This window comes from Mucor velutinosus (genome assembly GCF_035048745.1).
Source record: "Mucor velutinosus strain NIH1002 chromosome Unknown tig00001553, whole genome shotgun sequence".
Lineage (NCBI taxonomy): Eukaryota > Fungi > Mucoromycota > Mucoromycetes > Mucorales > Mucoraceae > Mucor > Mucor velutinosus.
This window is the reverse complement of record NW_027041930.1, coordinates 594,767-616,872: the sequence shown is the minus strand read 5'-3', so window position 1 is coordinate 616,872 and position 22,106 is coordinate 594,767. Positions and strand designations below refer to the sequence as shown.

Below are 22,106 nucleotides of genomic sequence, written 5' to 3'. Positions count from 1 at the left end.
GTAGTACTCATTAGACCAAGGGGGCTGAGACGCCGTCAGCTGGGCTAATAGAGGAAGAGGAGGCAGCAGGTTGGGAAGTAGAATCTTGAGAAGCAGGAGCATCATCCATGTTAACATCATCCGTTGAAGAAGATGAGGCAGTCTTGGATGCCTTGGCAGGGTAGATCTCACGGTAAAATGTTTGATACATAGTCTCGGATATCCATTTTCGTTTGAAGCAGAAGTCGCGAGCGACGGCCAATTTGATGTTGGGAGTGTTGAGGCGTTTAATCATGCGGAGCAAACGTTCTTGGTGAATGCGTGCCGCCTCAGACTTCAAAAAGAGCGGATCAGCATGGTTGGCGTACTTGGGATCCCTAAGGATGGTGGGTGCACAAGGGTCGAAGTCGGTAATCCGTTGAGAGTCAGGGAGTTGAGCCATTGCTTCCACGACAGTGGAGGCATAGTCGTTGTGAACTAAGAAACTAATGATGTTATTAGTAGGGTAATGGATATCAAGAATGCGGCTTTGAGATAAACCAAGCACCTGGAAACCCGCACGGACTTTCGAGATGGCTTCACGTCCACGAGAGGTGAAGTACAGGAATTGGTAACCGTGGGTCGTCGAGGGAAGAGAGTAGAACCGGCTAACCTGCTCTAAAGTCAATGGCCGTTTGGCTTTGGCCTTGGGAGCTGGTTTGGTGGATGTGGAAGCCTTGGGCTTGGATTCCTTGCGTTTAGTAACGGCTGGAGCTGATTCATCCGCTGGTGGTTTGGCAGCCATATCTGCCCATAGAGAGGCTGAGGTACCCTCGGAGCTCCTTTCGAGCACCGGCGTAGTAGCAGATGGAGGTGTCGAGGTTTGATTGGCAGCCGACTTGAGTTGCGCAATCTCGTGGTGGGCTTTATCCAAAGCCAGTTGGAGTTCCTGGTTCTTTTTGATCAATTCTTGAGTCTGTTTGATCAAAGCTTGGTTCTGTTCCAGTTGTGAGTCGTGAGTCTGCAAGTGAGTGGTGACAGAGGCAAGACGTGAATAGATCTCCTGAATCCAAGTGGGCATCAGGGGAGACTGATGGATTTCGTCTGGTTTAGGTGGGTGCATGCCTTCAAGGAAGGCAGGTGGGTTGATCGCATTAGTGGAAGGCTCAACGACCATATTGATAGTGGAGCTGGTGGGAGCGGTTGTAGGTGTAGGAGCAACGGGTGTTGCAATATTCATAGTGTCCATAAAGTCAGTAGTAGGTGCTTGGCTTCGCGGTGATCTACGTAAAGGTACCGTGGTAGCTTTGATAGTGGAGTGGCGCCGCTTCCTAGAAGCAACGGGAAGTTTAGAGGTTCGGTTGCCGGTTGTCGTCTGTTTGGCTAAAGTAAGACGGGAGTTGGAGGTAACGGTAGGTGTCGGCTGGCTTGACAGACCTGACTGGCTTGTTGTAGCTGTGTTTGTTGTCGGTTTTGTTTGGATCTTTACTGCTTGATGATGTTGTTTTCGGGGTTTAAAAGGCCCTAAAAACAATTTAGACGAAAGAAAGGTGCTTAAAGAAGCCTAGGATGATCATCATGTTTTACTTAGTCGAACTTGCTAAGATAGTTCAATCGAGTCCAAAACCATTAAGTTTTGGCCAATCTGGAACAGAATATGAGTCTGGGTTTGAATCAATTTTGGCTGGTGGGGCCAGCTGGCAAACTCAATGCCCTTTTAACCTGAAGGCAATACAGTAATAGAAGCCTTTGAAGCATATGGAAAGTAGGTGGCAAGTCATAAAATTAGCGTTCATCGCTATTTTTGCATTCTGTATTTAATAACGTTAGTCTGGACATTGACGATTCATGGGCTGCATAACATGTCTGCAGTAAGTAGGGAAATCTCTGAGGCTTGGGGCAGTCGTTTTGAGAAAACGTCGAAAGCATTGAGCAGAGGAAAGACGGTAAAAATAAAAGTGGTTTTTGTTAATTGATTGTAAAGTCAGTAAACATATATGAGTCAGGCCTGGCAAATGCCTGGCAAATGCCTGGCAACTTGGTTTCCATATGAGGGTTGTGAAAGCGTCTATGGACTATGTTACGATTACATCTCGCATTTACCGTTCCTTGAACTCTTGATTTAAACTATTAAAAAAATACAATCTTAGCATATACTGTACACATCGCTCACGCCACCAAAGAATATACTACAATGGATTTACCCCTGATTATGTAGATAGTGATCCCGCTGATCAGCCTCTGATAAACAATGTCCAATAACAATGTGTCAATAGCTCAACTGAAACAGGTAATACGCCAACTCAGGCTAATCCAAAAGTAACTTTTGGCGATGGTCGTGTATGTGATTTGTGTACGAATGAGCCATATGTCTCCTGAAATAGTCGGCAGCATAGGATTAATGATGGCTAGAGGATGTTGCTCGTCAACTTCACAACTCAAAGATGTGATGTCCGATGAACGCATCGCTTGTTCTAATCAAGTCAGTTTTTTTCCTATCAAACTGGTCTCAAAACCGAGTAGAGCAGCGTCTTTGGTCAAAAACAAGTAGAAATGGGTAAAATCGCATGGAAATCAAGAATGGAAATCGTATTTATATGGAACAAAAGAACACGCACACGCACACAACCTGAAATGTAAGACCACAGACCCTCCCTCCGCCAATATCTCAGCTTATTTAACGAAGCAATGAAGAAGAAAGATTGTTCCAGATAAAAGGTGTATATAGATAATAGTATTTTGATCATACACTGCGATAAGATGTGAAAGCAATTCTCAATTCAAATCAGCATACCCTGCTCAATGAAATAGATGCACCTAATGCGCATTTTAAGCTGTGAGATACAGGATAATAAAGAAGTTCAAAGACGTTTTTTTCATTTAATCCAGAACAGGGTTTCAATGAGCCATGTGGGCGTGATGAAATAGTCATTTAGTATACCCGCTGATGAAAGGAAAGCTCTAACATTTAGCGGAAAATCAATAAAATCGTCATACAACATTATCAGCATCGCAATGTCATAGAGAAAGCACATTTAGACTACATCTATAGTATACAAATGCTACACAATGATGGTTTGGATTGGCGAGATTACGTAAATTCTATACCAAAAAGACAAAAATTAGGTTGACATGGACCCCAAATGCTAAAATTGGAGCAACAGCATATAGTAGATGTTATCGATTTACAATGTATGAATGATCTATAATGGAAATCTTATCTCGCCGCACATCTGTCAATCAGTTTTCACATTTCAAGTGAGATAAAATGTTGCTCAAGCGGTAGCGTGGCATATTGAGTGAACATGAGCAACCCAGAATACATCCACATGTCAAAATCAAATTTGACATTTCACATTGCATCGCTCTGATCGAGCATGCATGATGACACACCATGGATATCCTTTGATCAAGATTAGAACCATAGTCACACAATCATCCCACCTTGAAGAAGCAGCTTCTTTAAGGCTATAGAGAGATTTCATATTGATAAAAAAAAAAAAAAAAAAAAAAACTAGGGAAAAACCCATGTGGACTTTTGATTATGAGTCTAAAAAAAAGTTTCAGTTTACATATAAAATCAATGATTTAATCTTTGGGTTCTACTCACATTTTCCCAGTTAAATCTCTTTTTTTTATTTCTCTCTCTCTCTTTTCTCTTCTTTTTCAACATTTAGGGAAAATACAATGCTTTCTCAAGGACTTTCATACGTTATTCTTAACGCCTCCAATTGCGAGGATTTTGAGAAAACACTCAGATTCTATCAAGCTCTTGGCTTCAAGAATGTCGCCGACAAGTCTCACGAATCTCAATCTGAAGAAAGAACCGCTTGGTTGAAATTAAACTCTGCCGATGAATGTGCTTCTGAAATCACCATTAAGCTCGTCTTGAACGCTTCTGCCATTGCTCAACGCAAGCCTGCCTCCGATGTCGATTGGGCTTTGGAAGAAAATGCCACTGTTTTGGCTGTAAAAGATTTAAATGTAAGTCTTGATCGATGTTATCGATAAGAAACACAAATTTTTTTTTTTCATTGACAGCATGATTAAAATCAAAAACTTCTCTTTCTTTATATAGGCTGTCAAGTCAAAGTTGGCTGAGTTGAATGTTACAGTACAAGATCATAGCACTGATGACAATGCCAGACTCTACGTTTTGGATCCTCTCAACAACATCACTGTCTTCTCCAACAAGCCTGCTACCAATTGCTGTCCCAAGGCCACTAGTGCTGCTGCCGCTGTTGAGACTGCTGCCTCTGGAAGCAAGCGTCAAAAGATTGCTGTTCTCACATCTGGTGGTGATGCTCCCGGTATGAACGCTGTTGTTCGTGCTACCGTCCGCTATGGTATTGCCAAGGGCTGCGATATTTTTGCTGTCTATGAGGGTTATCAAGGTATGTTTGTGATGCTGGTTTGTTGTGTTGACTTTTCCCGGGCAATCCCGTGAAATCTGAACATTAACACACACATTATGCGTGTTTTTCGTGTGTCTTGCTGGGTTTCTGACAATCAAATAAATGTAGGTCTTATTGACGGTGGTGAGCGTTTAAGAAAGATGGAATGGAAGGATGTTCGCGGATGGTTGGCCGTCGTAAGTTGTTGAATCTAGTGTATCAGTGTAGCCATGTCTAATGACTCGATGTTCTTTTGCATAGGGCGGTACTACTATTGGTACAGCACGTTGTATGGGTTTCAAGACCCGTGAAGGCCGTCTTCAAGCTGCTGAAAACCTCGTCAAGAATGGTATTGATGCCTTGATTGTATGCGGTGGTGATGGTTCCTTGACTGGCGCTGATCTCTTCCGTGCTGACTGGCCTGGATTGGTCGATGAGCTCAAAAACACCAACCGTATCACTCAAGAACAAGCTGATGCTTTCCACGTTCTGACCATTGTCGGTCTTGTTGGCTCTATTGATAACGACATGTCTTCTACTGATATCACCATTGGTGCTGTTACCTCTCTTCACCGTATCTGTGAGGCTGTTGACTCTGTCTCTACCACTGCTTTGTCTCACTCTCGTGCTTTTGTTATTGAAGTCATGGGTCGTCATTGTGGTTGGTTGGCTCTCATGGCTGGTATTGCCACTGGTGCTGATTTCGTCTTCATCCCTGAGAAGCCTCCTCAAGAAGACGACTGGGAATCTGTGATGTGTTCTGTCGTTGAAAGACATCGTCATTTGGGTAAGAGAAAGACTGTTGTCATTGTTGCTGAAGGTGCTATCGACAAGAACTTGAACCCCATCAAGGCTGATCATCTCAAGGACATCTTGACCAACCGTCTTGGTCTTGATACCCGTGTCACTATCTTGGGTCATACTCAACGAGGTGGTGCCCCTGCCTACTTTGATCGTCTTTTGGCTACTACTCAATCCATCGAAGCCGTTAATGCCGTTCTCGAATCTACCCCTGAGACTCCTTCTCCCATGATCGGTATGACTGATAACAAGGTCACTCGTTTCCCTCTCATGAAGGCTGTTGCTCTCACTCACGAAGTTGCTGAAGCCATCGGTCAAAAGAACTTTGCTCGTGCCATGGAGCTCCGTGATCCTCAATTTGCCGAAGAATACGATGCCTACAATGCCACTACCATCTTGGATGATAGCTCTATCGTCTTGCCTGAACATCAACAGCTCCGTGTCGGTATTGTCCACGTTGGTGCTCCCGCTGGTGGTATGAACGCTGCTACTCGTACTGCTGTTCGCTATTGTCTTAACCGTGGCCATACTCCCATTGCTGTCAGCAATGGTTTCGCTGGTCTCGCTCGTGGCGTTACCACCGAAATGACTTGGATGTCTGTCGATGGTTGGACCGCTCTTGGTGGTTCTGAATTGGGTACTAACCGTGCTGTTCCTGGCGAAGATGTCGATATGGGTTTGGTTGCCTACCAAATGCAAAAGCAAAATATTCAAGCTCTTTTGGTTGTTGGTGGTTTTGAAGCTTACGTTGCCATTGAAAAGCTCGGAGAAGCTCGTGAAAAGTATCCTTCCCTCCGTGTCCCCATTACCTTGATTCCTGCTACCATCTCTAACAATGTTCCTGGTACTGATTACTCTCTCGGTTCTGATACTTCTCTCAACGCCATTGTCAACTCTTGTGATGCCATTGTTCAATCTGCTCAATCTTCTCGTCGTCGTGTCTTTGTTGTTGAAGTCATGGGTGGTCGCTCTGGTTATTTGGCTGTTGAAGGTGGCCTTGCTGTGGGTGCTATGACCGTTTACATTCCTGAAGAAGGTATCAATCTTTCTCGTCTCCAATCTGATGTTGAGCATTTAAGAAACATGTACTCTCACGATGATCCTGACAAGAGTGAAGGCAGAATCATTTTGCGTACTGAAGATGTTTCCAAGACTTACACTACTGATGTCATTTCCAACATTCTCAAGGAAGAAGGTGATGAAATGTTTGATTCTCGCACTGCTGTCTTGGGTCACATTCAACAAGGTATTACCCCCTCTCCTCTCGATCGTATTCGCGCTACTCGTCTTGCCATGCGCGCCATCATATTTATGGAAGAACACACTACTGAAGCCCTTTGCAAGGCCCATGAAACTGGTTCTCCTGTTCCTATCGAGCTCACCAACTCCAAGGAATCCGTTGCCGTTGCTGGTATCTCTGGCCACTCTGTCATCTTTGAGCCTGTCACTGCTCTCATGGCCGTTACTGACATGAAGAACCGTAAGCCTCGCACTGCTTGGTGGAATGAGCACAGACCTATCATTGATCTCTTGGCTGGCCGTGGTCATTTCAACTAAATCCTTTAATAATCCCCGTTTGTGTACAAAAATTCATCCTTTTTTCCCTTTATTAACTTTCATATACTAGAAGCATTATAAAAGCATAGATATTTTCACCTTTTTTATATTTTAATCATTCAATAAATATCAGGCATTTCGTAAATTTCATAGCAGCATTAGGAGAATGTGGGCAGCACACTGTCCTTAATGGTTTTGGTTTGCGAAGCATTGAGGTATTTCTTTGATTCGGAATACCTGTCTTCTGCTACCTTGATCTTGTTTTCCATCGTTTTATAGTATCTTTAATTAATATGAGTCTTCAATGCCAGAGTCAACTGATTTGATAAGGTTGGTGTCGTCGTCAAATTCCATTTCAAACTTAAAGTCTGCTAGATTTACGCTGAGATGCTTCAAAGACCCACATTCAATATAGATGGTAGGTTTCTTTGACAATTTGGCCTCCTCTCTAGTCACTCGTTGTAGCGGTTTACGTGGTAATGCAAGAAAAATTTGTTCAGGGCATTTGGTTGTAGATATTCTGAAGAGTAAGCTTGTGTAGTCCTTGTTTTCCAGATGATCTTTGCCTGATTCATTTTTATGCAATGCCAAAGAAGCGAGTTGAATGGAGGGCATGAGCATTTCATCTACAAAAGTACAATTTACGAGTTTCAGATGTCTTAAATACGGGGCATACATGTTCAACAGTGTCATGAAATCGTGTTTGAAGTTGGTATCAACAATTTCTAATCTATATAACACTGTAAAGATTGGCTGCTGTGGATACTCGTCTAAAACCATGTCTTCGGTGGTGATTGTACAGGACTCGACATTCAGATTGCACTTCATCGAGGCGCAAACTGGCTCCAGATGTTCGCTTTCAGACAAATTCATGTCAAACTTCTTGATGAGTCGTGATGAAAACAAAGACATTACTGAAATACTATTTTCTGCTATGCTGTCATCGCAAGGAAGCTGGAACGAGAACGCTGTGGAATCATCTTGTCTCTTTTTTATCGCACTCATCAAACAGATGTAAGGGTCGCCGTGGTGAATTTCGTAATTCACTTTGCACTCGATGTATACGCTTTTTGTTGTTAGCATGTCGATAAAATTTTTCAAGACATCCAAGTCGTAGAACCTCCATTTTTCTAGAACAAATGTTTCCAAGTGCGTAAATTTTGGCAGTATGATATGTTGGCGGTTGTATTCATCGCTACAAACTGTCAATCGTGTCACATTTGGGTATTTGTATGCTAGATAATCCATCCAGTCTGGGCCAAAGCCATACGGTTGACTCTCTTCATCCTCTAGCGAGTCGTCTTGAAAATCGATCTCCAGTGACTTTACTGTTCCGACCCTCTGAATACTGTTTGTCAACCATTGCTCCAATTCTGCTTTGCCTATGTGATTATACTCGGGATGTTGTTGTATAAACAATCGCAAATCTTGAATTTGATTACAATTCCTTAACAGACGATCCAAATCACGTAAGCTTCCAAAGAAAAACTGGTCATCTATCGACAATTGTTGTAAATGTTTAAATTGATGCAGAGAGTCGCCAAGAAGGGTATGGCAATTGGAGCTAGTGAAAAGAGTGAATTTAAACGCTGTTGACTGTAGTGTTTCTTTGAAGCAAAGTAAAGACTTTAATGATGGTATGCTGAATCCATTGATACACGGTAGCTGTTTAAGTTTGAGAGCTGAGCATTCAGGCTTTGAAAGAACTTCGCCCACCAACGACTCATCCCATGATTTTCCATCAATAATCTTCAGATTGGGAGTGGACCGCAAGATTTTGTAAAGTGAAAGCTTCTTCTTCACGTCCCCACAGAAGCAGATCTTTTGGACCAAGCGCCCTAGCTCGGGTCTCATGGCTAGCTGCTCACTTAGCTCTGCAACTTGGGTGCCGTGCATACCAGTCAGATCCACCACTTTGTACATGACCTTTTCAACAAAGGGTCTCCAAGATCTACATACCAAGCGGCATTGTGCTAGCTGCTTTCCATCGCTTAGTTGATCAAAAATATTCAGCCATAGTTCGGCTGGGAGAGATTTTGTAGGCGCAGACATCTTTAGAAAGAGTAGGAGAGGATAATGAGTTGATCGAGGATATAAAAAAAAGACTGAACCAATCAAACAATGGCAGAGAATTGCAGTAGACTGCTCATGAATGTTGGTTGGTGGTCGCGTTTGGATGAGTAATATGCACTGAAAAAAACCTACCAGTTCTAAAAATGCGTAAAATAAAACAAAAAGGCATTTGGTCTAGGGTATATTACTATTTGGTTTTTTTGTTAGATGATAAAAGCATCAAATACCTCCATCATTTATATGGCGTTGATTTTGACAGCAACCAGCCAAAACCAGTTTAAACTCAAGTCTTTATACTGCTCAAGATTGGACAGATTTTTATGCTTTTCGACTTGCTAGAATTATTTTGTTATGTTCGATTATGTAAATCGTATTCATCGTTCCATACTTCCTTAAGCTTTCTTGAAGCACTTTTTAGGGCGCATCCAATGGTACCAAGTAAGATGGGTGTTTTGAATAAACTTATTGAGCAAATTGTGAAAATATGTAACAAGGTTTTGGCCCAAAATGTCGAGATTTTACATCTAAAATCCTCGCAAACAAAGTTTCAGGGGTTGCTTTGAGTCGCGAGAAAAATTTTGATTCATTATATGCTGTAGTAGAAGTCTTCATTTTCAAGGTCAAAAACACGATCGTTTGATTTTCGATGAAAACCATGAGGTACCCCTCATGCTTTTTGGTCGAATTTTGGCCATTTTTTTTTGTTCCCCAAAAAGTTGAGCAACGGTATCAAGGAGTAACTGCTAGATGAGAGCAATTGTTTGGCGCTATTCTGGAGGTCTAAAACGGCCTCCAACACGAGAAAACGCAGATGAAATGCATTCAAATTTCGTTGTATTTTGTATACCTGTGAATATTTGGAGGCTATGCTAGTACGCTATCTGTCCCCAAACAAATTGTTTCTATTGATTAGGACGCGGAGCATTGCGAGAGAGTTAGATTCATAGCTATATATCGTTCCTGATGGCTGTGTAAAAGACTCATGTTGACTATTCTCAAATTGATAAATTCAGTCAAGCTAATCAGCATTATTCAAGAAGGCAATGCTATCCTATTCGGTTGTTGCCTTCTTAAGTACATCAATTATATAATTAGGCAATAGCTGCCATAAGTATACTAGCTTCTACATTTTATTTGTCGGCTGAAGAGTCTTTCAAAATTTGTGCCTGATCTACTGGAAGAACAAACTGCTTCTCTACCCGGTTCCTGAATCACGAGCTTTACGATAAAAGTAATAAAATAGGCCCTCAGGAAGCGCAACGTTCCACGTAAATGATATAACCATGTTGGTGCCAGTTAGAAGCACCTCTCAATCGTCCCCATCTTGAAATTAAGGTTTATGACAAAAGTGCCGTGGATGACGATGAGATGGCCTGGAGTTCCGCCGAGTAGTGCAAAGATTGCATCTTGGTATAGTCTGGCAGGGACATCTCACACAATAAAGTACTAACGAAAATAATCGCAAGCAATTTACCATTACAGATGCTATTGGCTTACCTGACCTAGAGATGGAAAAGAAGGTTCAAATCCCTCTATTCAACTGAATATAATAGCAGCTTTGTGTACCGAAATCAGCGGGTAACCCATTGTCATCCTTCACTTAAATATGTCGTTCCTGAGATCAAGTATTTTAGATCAACCTGCGATACAGCTTCTTATATACTCGTATGTTTTGATGAATTAATTGCTGATTTGGGTAGTATCTTACCTCGTCTCATATTATTACATTGAAGCATGAATTTTGATTTGATTTCTGTACTCACGGACAGTATCACAAACAGGCATTCAAAAAGCGTTAGTCAAATCTTAAATCTTTTACAAGGACAGTGTATTACCATATACCCAACTACCTTCGTATATAATAAACACTATCAAATGCCCCTGATCGGTGGTAAATGCTAGTCCTGTATACAGTTTTACTAACAGGTCATGTCAAATGTTGAAGCTTTGCTGCGATATTCTGCTGCCTGAAAGGCATACACTGCATTATTTAGCTGATCCGATCATGCATGCATTCCACCTCTGTAGTATATGAGGAAAAGGCTTATTTTATCCCTATTAGAGTGGATTCATTAGGCGATGAAATCATAAATGAGAGAAAACGAGGTTCATACAGTTATCCCCATTGTGAAGATAGCATTTCATTATTTTTAGTTGTTTATCTGTGTCACTTGTCGCGCGACTAAATGATTCCAAAGGTTACAAACACCTTTCACTGCTTTGAAACTCATTGAATTCAATTACAAATTCACATCTTACTTCTTGTTGCATTGCTTTAAAGACGATCTGCATATTATTGAGCGCTGCTTATTGATTTGATTATGTGATAATGCTTTATGCAGCAAAAGATTTGTCTGATCAGATCCGCTGAAAACTGACTAATGTATGTCCTAGATGTTTTAATAAGAGATTGATTAAGCAACACATATACACTCACACAGGTAAAAATAGAAGCAGTGTCTTTTTTATCGGTGCACTAGTGTGTATTCTGTAGAGATTGGAGATGGGGCCCATCCCAAAACCCAAAACGATGGATTCTAGTCCTTTCTATCAGGCATTTCCAAATCGCATTTGGTTACTGCGATTCATATTATGTCCACGTTGAGACATGTAGGACCTGTAATCATTATCATCAAAATTGTACCTCGTTTTTGTAATTAAACAGAGCACTGAAGGCGGTGAATTTATATTAGCTTTTTTTTTCTTTTTTGATGGCTATCATATCTAACTATAACAAGTATAGAGTTCATGATGAACACCACACATTTACATGTCTGATCTCTCATTGCATATCACACTCAAACAAGATGAAAATGGGGTTGTTACTTGGACCACGATACAATTCATTAGAAATATGGATTTTTAATATTAAATGCATCCGTGTCATGTTCATGAAATATGTCTATAAATGCTTTGTGCGATGGTTGCATTTCATATAAATTACTTTTGAGTTCCAAATGAACAAGCATTTGGGTTTCAGAGTTCATTCCCAAATTACGCTGCTTTAACCAATCATAGCAGTAAAGAACAATAGATCTACAGTGTTTGACTGGGTAGATTTTACCACTCTCTTGATTTTTCTCTGAGATGTAAAACCAGGAAACCCCAATTAAACACAACAAGTCAGGTACACAAGACTATTAAGGTTGAATGTCTCAACTCAGCGTAAAAAAAAAAACTTAGTGTGTGTAATTGTCCATAAAGGCATCTGAATGATAATCTGTCAGTTGACCTTCTCTCTTTCTTTTTCTCTCTCTTTCCCTTATTTCTCACCTAATACCAGATGAGTTCATCTCATGAAGATCTGACGACTCTAGCTAGAGTATGTGTGGACGGGGTTTGTCATTGTGATTGGCGTCTCACATTGCAAGACTGCGTCGAAAGCAAAGCAATGACCATTGTCCATGGCATCAATGTTGGACTGTCTGGCATTACAGTTATCGTTGGTACCATTCTTTTACTGCATAGAGTGGTGATCAAAGGGCATAGATTATTCGAAATCAACATTGCTAAGGGCTGTTTTCGTCCTAAACCGATTGATTGCATGTTGCTATTCATCATTATCTTCAATCTACGTAAGTCGGCACCTATCTCCACAAAAGCACAGCTATTAATGGATCATTTGGTGTAGTGCGACTGATTTCGAGCACAATACTAATTGCTGATATTTGTCCTGATATGATTTCTCGTTCATGTAAGTTGGTTCATGTCGTACACTTTCATGTGTTAATTATGTCGCATATTACAATCTCGCAGTTATGTTCGAATTTCCATGGCAATTTGGTTTTGGCGCATTTGCCTTGTACCTGATTGGTATCGCTCAAACACTTGCAGACGTAGGTCATACTCTATAATTAGCACACAAGCATATACTGACGGGTTGTCACAGAGCCATAGAGTCATTGCCAACAGCTGGCTACCTTCACCCAGACTAGTGGATTTAATTGGTGGTACAATCTTTTTGGCTCCATTTATCATCAATAATGTCATGTCCTTGGCCGCAGGAATCTTGGCCGAGAAGAACTTGCACCTCGCTCAGATCTTCACAAGATTACTGTACATCTTTTGGTTTATTCACTGCTTTAGCTTGTCTGTCGCTGTCTTCTTTTCTGGTTACAGATTGATCCGCATTTTGAGCGCTCATTTGCAAAAGTTCAAGACGACTGGTCCTCGTTATGTGTCGGTCCAAACCGGTATCTTCAAAATCAGAGCTGTGATGAGCATCATTACTGCGTGTTTGATTATGTTTGCCGTCTTCTTACTGATCTTTGGTATCTTGCGTGAGATTATCATCGTCAATATGGTGGGCTCTGTTGTTTTGGGTGCCATCTGGAACTTTTTGGGCGCCGTGGCCACCCTGGGTGTTGAGATTGCCATCATTTTCAATCCTAAAGTAGACGATGGCACATCGCTTGGATTGAAGACCTCCAGTGCTGAGAAGTCAGCTAGTCAGACTGGCCAATTTGTCACCTATACCAACTTTTCAACCCAAGAATATTCAGCAACTGGCAGCAATCACAATAACAGTGGTGCTCAAGGCACGCTCAGCCATAACGCATTCGATGAACTCAAGTTACAGCAACTGCAATACCAAAACGTTTTCCATAAGCACAACAACCATCAGCTATCCCACAATTTGCCTGATGGCAAGGGCAACAAAAATCAGCAAATGACTGATCTATCAACACCTGAAGCCAGAGAGATGAAGGTATCGCCTGCAGGCATCCCTTTGCAAGACGCTGAATACTATACTACTGAAGAAAAGCGCCCTTTTCCGTTTTCTCATCATCAAACTCACCATCTTGATGATGAACATATCATAGACGATGGTGAGACCTCCCAAATGGATCTAGTGGAATATGCTTCAAAGCACTAACTTATATCCTTGTATTATATATATATTTAATCTTCTTACTTATTATCACATCTATTAATCATATAATTTCATGCGATTCCTTCTTGTCTGGCAGACTAGACATTGATTCATCTTGATTCCCAATAAAAATTTGATGTTGAACTCTTCGTTTAGTTGCTTAGGCAATGATACAGACATGGCTTCAAGCGTGTAGCAATGCTCGCCCTAATGATTTATCTGATTTGCGGTGCAGCCAATCTCAGCATACATCCGAACTGTCATGGTGATGTTTATATTACATATACGAGTGTTTATGCTTCGGATGGCTCTCTACCTTTGCTCCGCTTCGATGAGAGTCCTCCTGCGTAGCGGCAGCTCGCGCTACCGATTACCCTTGCGTATCCTATCAAAATACTGCTACTTTCGTTCTGACCTTCCTCTTACACCTGAAACCCCTTCATAATGTCTGTTGATCTAATTCTTATGTGATGTTCCACACTTGTATACTCGGAGAGTCTTCATATACGGGCAAGTAGCATACAGGTATTATCTCTTTTTAGTCAGCAATGTGCCTAATACAGCAAAATATGGTTGTCTTTGAGCCGTGTTTTCTCGCGTTCCAGGCCGTTTTAGATCATCAAAATAGCACTAAACAATTACTCTGATCTGGCAGTTACTTCCTGACACCTTTGCTCAACTTTTTGGGGACAAAAAAAAATGGCTAAAATTCGACCAAAAAGCATGAGGGGTAACCTCATGGTTTTCATCGAAAATCAAACGATCGTGTTTTTCACCTTGAAAATGAAGACTTTTACTATGGTACATATCAAATCAAAATGTTTCTCTCGATCCAACGTAACCTCTGAAACCACTTTTATGAGGCTTTCATATGCAACATATGGCTATTTTCGCTAAAAACCTCATTTCATACTTTCACAAATTGCTCAGTAAATTTATTCAAAACATTTACTCTACTTGGCATCATTGTATGCGCCTTGAAAAGTATTCCAAGAAAGCTTAAAGAAGCTCGGTATGATTATTAGGTTCTATATAGTCGAATCTAGCAAAATGGTGCAATCAAGTCGAAATGCTCTCACAATCTGGCCAATCTGGAGTAAATAAAAAATTGGAGATTAAATTAATTTTGGCTGGTGGGGTCGGCTGGCAATACAGTAATAGATGCTTTTGGAGCGTATGGAAAGTAGGTGGTAAATCACATAGCACTGTTGTTAACCATGCTATTTTCCTTGTATTCTATATTTAACAACGCCAGTCTACTAAAATACTTGTCAGATCGACTTCTTTCTTTTTTTGAGGCTTTGAAAGTGTCTGGGGTCATAAATTTATTATGTTACGATGAGCCTTTTGACTCTTTGGGTGGTTTTCTGGCCTGCGCTTCGCTTTGGTAGAAACCAACCTACGTCCAGGCGGCTCACGCTCTCGCGGGCCTTTGTCTAATATCGCAAAGTTAATAATAGCTAAAATGATAGATGAAGCTTGATTGTTGATTGATAGTAATTTAATTATCATATATGAAACATGCCTGACAAATGCCTGGTAACGCAGTTTCCATATGAGGGTTGTAAAAGTGTCTAGGGACTGAGCATTTATTATGTTGTGATGATATATGCTTAAACAACTGCTGCGGCATGCTTTTGTTACTACGAGTCATACTTGCTCGCATTCAGTCATCTTTATTTTAAAATTGCCACTGTTCTCTGCCTTCAAACTAACCAGAATATCCCATTGGAACAGCGTGAATGTGTTTCTGAAAACAATCCAGTCAAAAGTCAGCATTATAAGAAGCCTCAAAAAAATTACGGATAGAGACACTGAAATTTTTTCTTTTTCACTCTTTCTCTAAACGAATATGGCCTTATCTACTGTCGATAATGACAGACAAAAGCAACTTGCCGACATTTTGGCATTCGTGCAAAAGAAGAAGCAAGACAGTCAACCCAATACGCCTGATGCTACTCATAGCGATAATCAAGACGCTTTAAACGACCCACATTCAGGCATCACACTCACTGAGCAACCCTCCAAGAAGAAGCAAAAGACATCACCTCCTGCTACACCTAAACCTCGCGCACCTGCAGCAACAAAACCCAAAGCAGCCTTACCTGATTTCTTCTACAATAACGACAAAACTTGCAATACCTTAGAGTTGCCCTTACAATCCAATGTTGAAATTAGACCTTACCAACGTGAAGCATTAGACGCCATTGTAGATACCACACATGCTGATCCTCAGCAACACTTTGCCCGATCTGGTATCGTTGTTTTACCTTGCGGTGCTGGTAAGACATTGACTTCCATTCTCGTCGCCAATGCCGTCCAAAAGCCAGTGCTTGTTGTGTGTTCAACCATCATCGCTGCGGAGCAGTTTTCCAAAGAATTCTTGAGATTCACAACACTCATGGCTTCCAAGACGGGTATGTTTGCCGGAGCCAAGAAATGGCCTTACAATGGTCCTGCAGGCGTTTTATTTACCACCTACACTATGCTTGTGGACAACAAGAGCAGAACAGCCGACTCCAAACGAATGAGCAGCTTTATAGACAAGACTGAATGGGGATTGATCATTCTAGATGAGGTACACTGTGTGCCTGCCAATAATTTTGCAAAGGCAATTGGCAAGATTAAGGCTAAAGTGAGACTTGGTTTGACAGCTACCATGTTGCGTGAAGACGAGAAGATTGGTGATCTAGAGACATTGGTGGGACCTACCTTATATCATGCCAAATGGAAGGAGTTGGCTGACAAGGGTTACATTGCCAAAGTGATTTGTACGCAGGTAGAGTCAGACATGAATCCTTATATTCAGCGTGCACATGATGGTGTACAAACTCAAGGTGGCCTCTTAGGTCATGGACATCACCTTAAAAGCTTGCTGGCAATCCTCAACCCTAAAAAGATGCAAATCTGTCAAAGGCTGATTCAATACCACGAAGCCAAGGGTGATAAGGTACTCGTCTACTGTGACCACATTGATGCCCTCAAACTCTATGCGGAAAAGGTAAATCGGCCTTTCATTTATGGTGGTACTCCCACTGAAGAAGCTCGTCAACTTTTGTCTCGTTTCCAAATAGATGTGCCCTCTGTTGAAAATGAAGATGAGTTGACTTGGAACCAGATTGCAACTCGCAGATCTCTCAAGGCCAAACAAATCAATACGCTGTTTCTGTCTCGTATTGGCGATACCTCCCTTGATTTGCCTGCAGCTACTGTCCTGATCCAGGTGTCCTCTCATTTCGGCTCTCGTCGTCAAGAAGCTCAGAGACTGGGCCGTGTTCTTCGTGCTAAAAAGAGAAACGAAAAAGGCTTTTATTCTCGATTCTACACATTGGTGACAAATGGTACGCATGAAGTGACCTTCTCTGAAAAGCGTCGTCAGTTCTTGGAAGAGGATTGTGGCTACGGATATCAGATCTGGAAAGTCGGTGACCAAGATGAAGGAGGCTGGGTTGTGGATGCCAACCGTGATAGCTCTAGCCCTGATGACGATGAAGTCAAGACAGACCCTCTCACATGCACCATTGGCGGCGCTGATGAGCGTCCCTTTGACTCTGAAGAAGGCGAAAAGGAGTTGGTCAGTTTCTTGTCTGAATTAAAGAATTACCAAGTAGAAGAAGAAGAGGATGACACTGCTCTTGCTGCTACGTCGGCCTCCCCATCCCCTGCTCCCGGAAGCAAGAGAAAGCGTTGATTTGTGTATACATGGAATATATAATAAAATAAAAAGATTTAGATTTATTCAAGCTATTGCGTATGCCTTAGATCCAAGAATTGACTACTGCTACAAATGGCACGGATGCTTCAATGACATCCATTACCTTGTCCAAAAATCCCTCACTCACAACCTCTTTATCTGTAAAACGTTTGATTATGGCAAAGCTTCGATAGCGCAACAACTCAATTTCAGGATGGTCCTTTGCAATGTTCTTGGGTGCCACCTTCAATTTGTCCTCATCACTCAAGATTGCAGCACCACATTTACCATCAAACACCTCCTTCAGGGCATCCGTTGACAATGCCTCTCTCAGCAAGTCGCCATGTCGGATGATGTTTGATCTCATGTTGGCTAAACGAGTGGCATCAGGCTGCCACATACCGATGCCCACCATAGATTCATTATTAGGCTTGATGGAGATGTGATATCCAGCGTCAGCAAATTTACGACCTGTTCTTGAAAAGGAGGCACTGAGGTTACGTTTGTAAGGGCTCTTGTCGTTAGAAAATCGCAAGTCTCTATTCTGCCTGTACACGGCGTGTTTAGCGTCCTCGACGCGAGTTGTAGGATCTGCTTGATGTATTTCAGTCATCAAAAGGCTGCATAAGTCTGTAAAATCCTTCTTGGCTGCGGCCCATTCTTTGGCTCTTAACCGCATGAAATCACGATCGTTGTTCACGGCCAGTTCAGCAAGGAATTCGAGTGTGTCGGGTGAGATGGCATCAGCAAAAGGGCTTCCCTTGGGTCGCGGAATCACTACTTTGGATTTCTTGATATTGTTCTCATTAAAAACTTCGTCGTCGCTATTCTCTTGTTCGTCTTCTGAGGAATCACTCTTTTGGGTATTCTTTTGGGTGGTTTTTGCTTTAGATTTGGCTGTGGTCTTTGCTTTCGCTTTAGCTCTGGGTTTCTTTTTGACCTCTTCCTCGTCTGACTCTTCATCATTGTCCTCTTCTTCCTCCTCCTCCTCCTCCCCTTCTTCTTCATGATCGTCTTCGTCCAGATCCTGCTCATCCTGGAAATCGCTTCCAGAATCACTGCCGCCTTCTGAAGACGGTGATGGTGATGGTGATGGCGATGTCACCCTTTTGGCGCGCTTACTGCTAGTCTTCTTGTTGACAGTTGGCTTTTTGCTTTTGACGGGTGTGCTGCGCACTTGATCATCACTCATAAAATCACTATCGTCGCTTTGATTGTACGAAACTGAGCAAGGGGTGTCAGAGCCGCTTCTGAGAGCACCCATACTGATTTAAGCGAATTACCTGTTTTTCGTTTGCGTGCTGATACCATAGTAAAAATGATTAAATGAATCAAAAGAAAAGAGAAAAAAGTAGATTGAAATGCACTTTGCGTGGCATGTCCAATTTTACTGTATTTAACGCCAGCGAACAGGATGTGCTGTCATGCATTTTGTAACGATAATTTCAGATGGTGAGTTAGTTTTTGCTCCTAATGTTGAGTCTATGGCATTTGGGTCGTATACTCACTCCATCATATGTGCTTGTGATAGGTCATTGGGAGCAATTCTTTCAAAATGGAACTCTTAAACAGTAGAATTCGAGCTCATGGGCTAGTTCTATGCTAAACATGGCTTCACACTGCCATTATCAGATCTTAAATATGAATCTCAACGCATTTTTGCTGTAATACAAGCAAATATTCTATCTGTTAGATCTGTTCTCTAGTCCCTTATCAGCAAACAAGCATCCAAATGTTGCAAATTCCTAAGGCTACATTTATACGTAGGTGACAACAAAGAAAATGACCTCACTTTGATTGGTTAAAGCATTTCGTTGCTGCAAGCGCAGTAATGTGATTTTAAATTCAATGATCTGCAAACGTCGCACCTGTGAACGCCGTTCTGAAACAATAGAACGTCAATAAAGCAATTAACCAATATAAAACCAATCTATTGATGTCTGGAAACCCAATTGACCTCTTTAAAGAGTAAAAATAGCTCGCGTTTCAGTGAATTTATGGACTTTTGTACGACTTTTAGCATGACGTTTTGGGGATGAGAAACAGCTTGACAACAGCTATTTTTCCTTCAGCCATACTGTCTAATCGTAGCACAAGGCTGTATGTGTTTTTGTATGATTAAATTGTACATGGATGTCTCTTTGATCCGGTCTACAAAGCAGCGCATGGCTGCATGATTTCTGACATTTCGAGTAGGTAGTAGGCTGCATTTTAATTGAGAGCAATGTCTCATGCTAAACTAATAGATGAGCAAGTGTGTCATACAAATGAGTGTTTCGAGACTATTTAGCAAGAGAATACAGGGATATGTGGGTATAGTGAATTTAAGGAGGGCATTTCTGGTACATATCATGCCCACTGACCTCGATTTTAATTTCGAGATCCATTCCCGAATCTTTGATGGCATCAACATGTATAGCCTGAAGAAACCAAGGGGCGCTTGCTTGTTCCTCTACTGCTACCAACTGCGTACAATAACGTATAAATGACAGCAGTAGCAGGATAAGCAAAAAGCATGGAAATACACGAGGAATAATCAGCTTTAAAAAGGAGTGAGGCGGAAAGACAACTCATCACATTGTGCTACCAGAAGGCAATCGTCTTTAATTATATATTCTCATGTCCTTGGTAATCCTCTGGTCCTTCTTTTCCCTTTTCTTCATCACATTTTTCTCTTTTAAAACAAGATCCCATCACATTCATTCATAGACGCTTTAAAAGGCCCTTGATTTCAAACTTCATTACTTTCCTTTAGACATAGTTGAATCAAGCACAAAAAAGAAATCACAACATCTTTGACCCCCTTTTAAATCACTCTCCTTTAGAATAGAAAAATATCCAACCCACACACACACACACACACACACACACACACACACACACACACACACACAGTTTATATCACTCAACACATTCATTTCATATCCTTCTCCTCTGTTATCACTCCTAAATCTCTTTCAAATTATTTAAACCATCTCTTAACTCGTTTGAACCCTCTTTTCTCATTTTTTATATAGATTCCTTAGAAATAGTTTATACAAAGAATGACCATCATTTCCGTCACCAATACCAACAATCGTTTACGTTCTTCTGAAAAGGTAATATATCCTTTTATATTAACAATGTTTATCTGTTTAATGTAACAACAAATACGCAGGCAATGGCCCTGATGCAAAAATCCAGATCAGAACCCAACTGTCAAAGTAAATCGAAAGCAACATTTCACCATTCCGTCTATCCCAAGCGCAAATCAACTGGCAATCTTCGTCAGTCCATCAGTCAACAGTCAGCCATTTCTCGATCCACTAGTAACAACAAAGTAATGCTCAATATATAGATGTGCCTCACACAATGTAACTAATATAAACACACCTAGATTTGGCGTCCACCTGGTCATTGTGAAATTCCTGATATTTTAGGCAATGCTTACCTCAAGCCCAGCCCTCCAGTTGCTTTTGATTTGCGCCCAACCGACATTGCTAAACAAGTTTCCAAGGTAAATATTTCATGCAAACTTTTTACATGTCAAATGTCTCTTAAGAAGGAGAGAGAGGGGGGGGGACTTTGTTGATTAAAAGCAAAGAAACACGATGTACCCCTTCTTTTTCTTTTGCTTGTGCTGTTTTGAGGGAGTTTCTAATCATTTGTTTCTTATTATTTATATTTGGTAATAGCGTCCGTGGTACCCTCCTAGTCCGCACTGCAAAATCCCCGATCTTCCACCTCTTGTTCGTAACGAAAACAAATTGGAATCAAAATTGAGAAAATTACTACCAAAAGTATCAGTTCGTTCATCTGATCCAAGCGCTCGTTATGCAAATTTCAAGGAGATTGGCACTGGTGTCAATGGCGCTGTAGTGCGTGCTACTTATCGCAGAAAACCCAATGTCCGTGTTGCAATTAAGCGTTGCAAATTAGACCCTGATCGTGAATACCGTGCTGCTATTCTCAGAGAACTCAAGATCATGGCATCTGGCCATAGCAACCTCATCAAATTGCGTGAAGTCACCTTATGCCAAGACGATATCTGGATGACTATGGATCTCATGCGATGCTCTGTGTTTGCCGTGCTTTGTCAAAGGGGTATTCCTGAGGAATACACTGTCTACATGGCCTGTGAAACATTGAAGGCATTGGTTCACTTGCACTCTCAAGGCATCTTGCATCGTGATGTTAAATGTGAGAATCTTTTATTAGGCTGGCATGGCGAGGTTAAATTAGGTAATTTACTGGTGTATAAACAAACCAATATTATATTTAGATTGCTAATTCGCTACTATAGCTGATTTCGGATTATCAGCCCGTATCAGTCGACCCAACCATGAAAGATTAGGAACAACCAAATGGTATGTGGCCCGCTACTTGTAATCATATTACGTGCGATTAACACTGTACATATAGGATGGCTCCTGAAGTAATTAGAGAGGAATACTATAATGAAAAAATTGACATGTGGTCACTTGGTATCACCGTTATTGAAATGATGGACCGTGTACCACCTCATTATGCTATCAAAGACGAAGAGGAACTGTTTGATATCATTGCAACCGAGCCCAGCCCAACATTCACATACAGTTATCCCACCATGTACATGAGAGGACTCGTTGCTTGGTTATTAGATGAAGAACCAGAGACTAGACCAACAGCTCGCGATGCGCTTTTGGAGATTGAAGCACATGTTCAATCAAATCTGTTGCCCTGTTCAAACGCTCAGGATATGACACGATTCTTGAATCAAGTCTTGCCTGAATGCTAA

The 22,106-nt window shown here is 41.4% G+C and overlaps 7 protein-coding genes across 7 annotated transcripts; 4 read left to right on the top strand and 3 right to left on the bottom strand.

Annotated features, from left to right (window-relative positions):
- Positions 1–10: 10 nt before the first annotated feature.
- ATC70_007547 (uncharacterized protein) lies at positions 11–1,198 on the bottom strand (the record flags this gene model as incomplete). The annotated part of the gene is made up of 1 exon (XM_064826806.1): positions 11–1,198. The coding sequence occupies one exon, from the start codon at positions 1,196–1,198 to the stop codon at positions 11–13; it is 1,188 nt and encodes a 395-aa protein (XP_064675863.1).
- A 2,447-nt stretch (positions 1,199–3,645) lies between these two features.
- ATC70_007546 (uncharacterized protein) lies at positions 3,646–6,710 on the top strand (the record flags this gene model as incomplete). The annotated part of the gene is made up of 4 exons (XM_064826805.1): positions 3,646–3,942; positions 4,037–4,352; positions 4,482–4,549; positions 4,614–6,710. The coding sequence occupies 4 exons, from the start codon at positions 3,646–3,648 to the stop codon at positions 6,708–6,710; spliced, it is 2,778 nt and encodes a 925-aa protein (XP_064675862.1).
- A 288-nt stretch (positions 6,711–6,998) lies between these two features.
- On the bottom strand, positions 6,999–8,762 carry ATC70_007545 (uncharacterized protein; the record flags this gene model as incomplete). Its single annotated transcript, XM_064826804.1, has 1 exon — positions 6,999–8,762. One exon carries the CDS (start codon positions 8,760–8,762, stop codon positions 6,999–7,001), a length of 1,764 nt encoding a protein of 587 aa, XP_064675861.1.
- Positions 8,763–12,174: 3,412 nt separating this feature from the next.
- Positions 12,175–13,659, top strand: ATC70_007544 (uncharacterized protein; the record flags this gene model as incomplete). Its single annotated transcript, XM_064826803.1, has 4 exons — positions 12,175–12,358; positions 12,415–12,477; positions 12,540–12,619; positions 12,673–13,659. 4 exons carry the CDS (start codon positions 12,175–12,177, stop codon positions 13,657–13,659), a joined length of 1,314 nt encoding a protein of 437 aa, XP_064675860.1.
- A 1,849-nt stretch (positions 13,660–15,508) lies between these two features.
- Positions 15,509–17,347, top strand: ATC70_007543 (uncharacterized protein; the record flags this gene model as incomplete). The annotated part of the gene is made up of 1 exon (XM_064826802.1): positions 15,509–17,347. One exon carries the CDS (start codon positions 15,509–15,511, stop codon positions 17,345–17,347), a length of 1,839 nt encoding a protein of 612 aa, XP_064675859.1.
- A 67-nt stretch (positions 17,348–17,414) lies between these two features.
- ATC70_007542 (uncharacterized protein) lies at positions 17,415–18,661 on the bottom strand (the record flags this gene model as incomplete). The annotated part of the gene is made up of 2 exons (XM_064826801.1): positions 17,415–18,574; positions 18,634–18,661. The coding sequence occupies 2 exons, from the start codon at positions 18,659–18,661 to the stop codon at positions 17,415–17,417; spliced, it is 1,188 nt and encodes a 395-aa protein (XP_064675858.1).
- Positions 18,662–20,394: 1,733 nt separating this feature from the next.
- Positions 20,395–22,106, top strand: ATC70_007541 (uncharacterized protein; the record flags this gene model as incomplete). The annotated part of the gene is made up of 6 exons (XM_064826800.1): positions 20,395–20,448; positions 20,508–20,669; positions 20,727–20,846; positions 21,025–21,571; positions 21,633–21,696; positions 21,752–22,106. The coding sequence occupies 6 exons, from the start codon at positions 20,395–20,397 to the stop codon at positions 22,104–22,106; spliced, it is 1,302 nt and encodes a 433-aa protein (XP_064675857.1).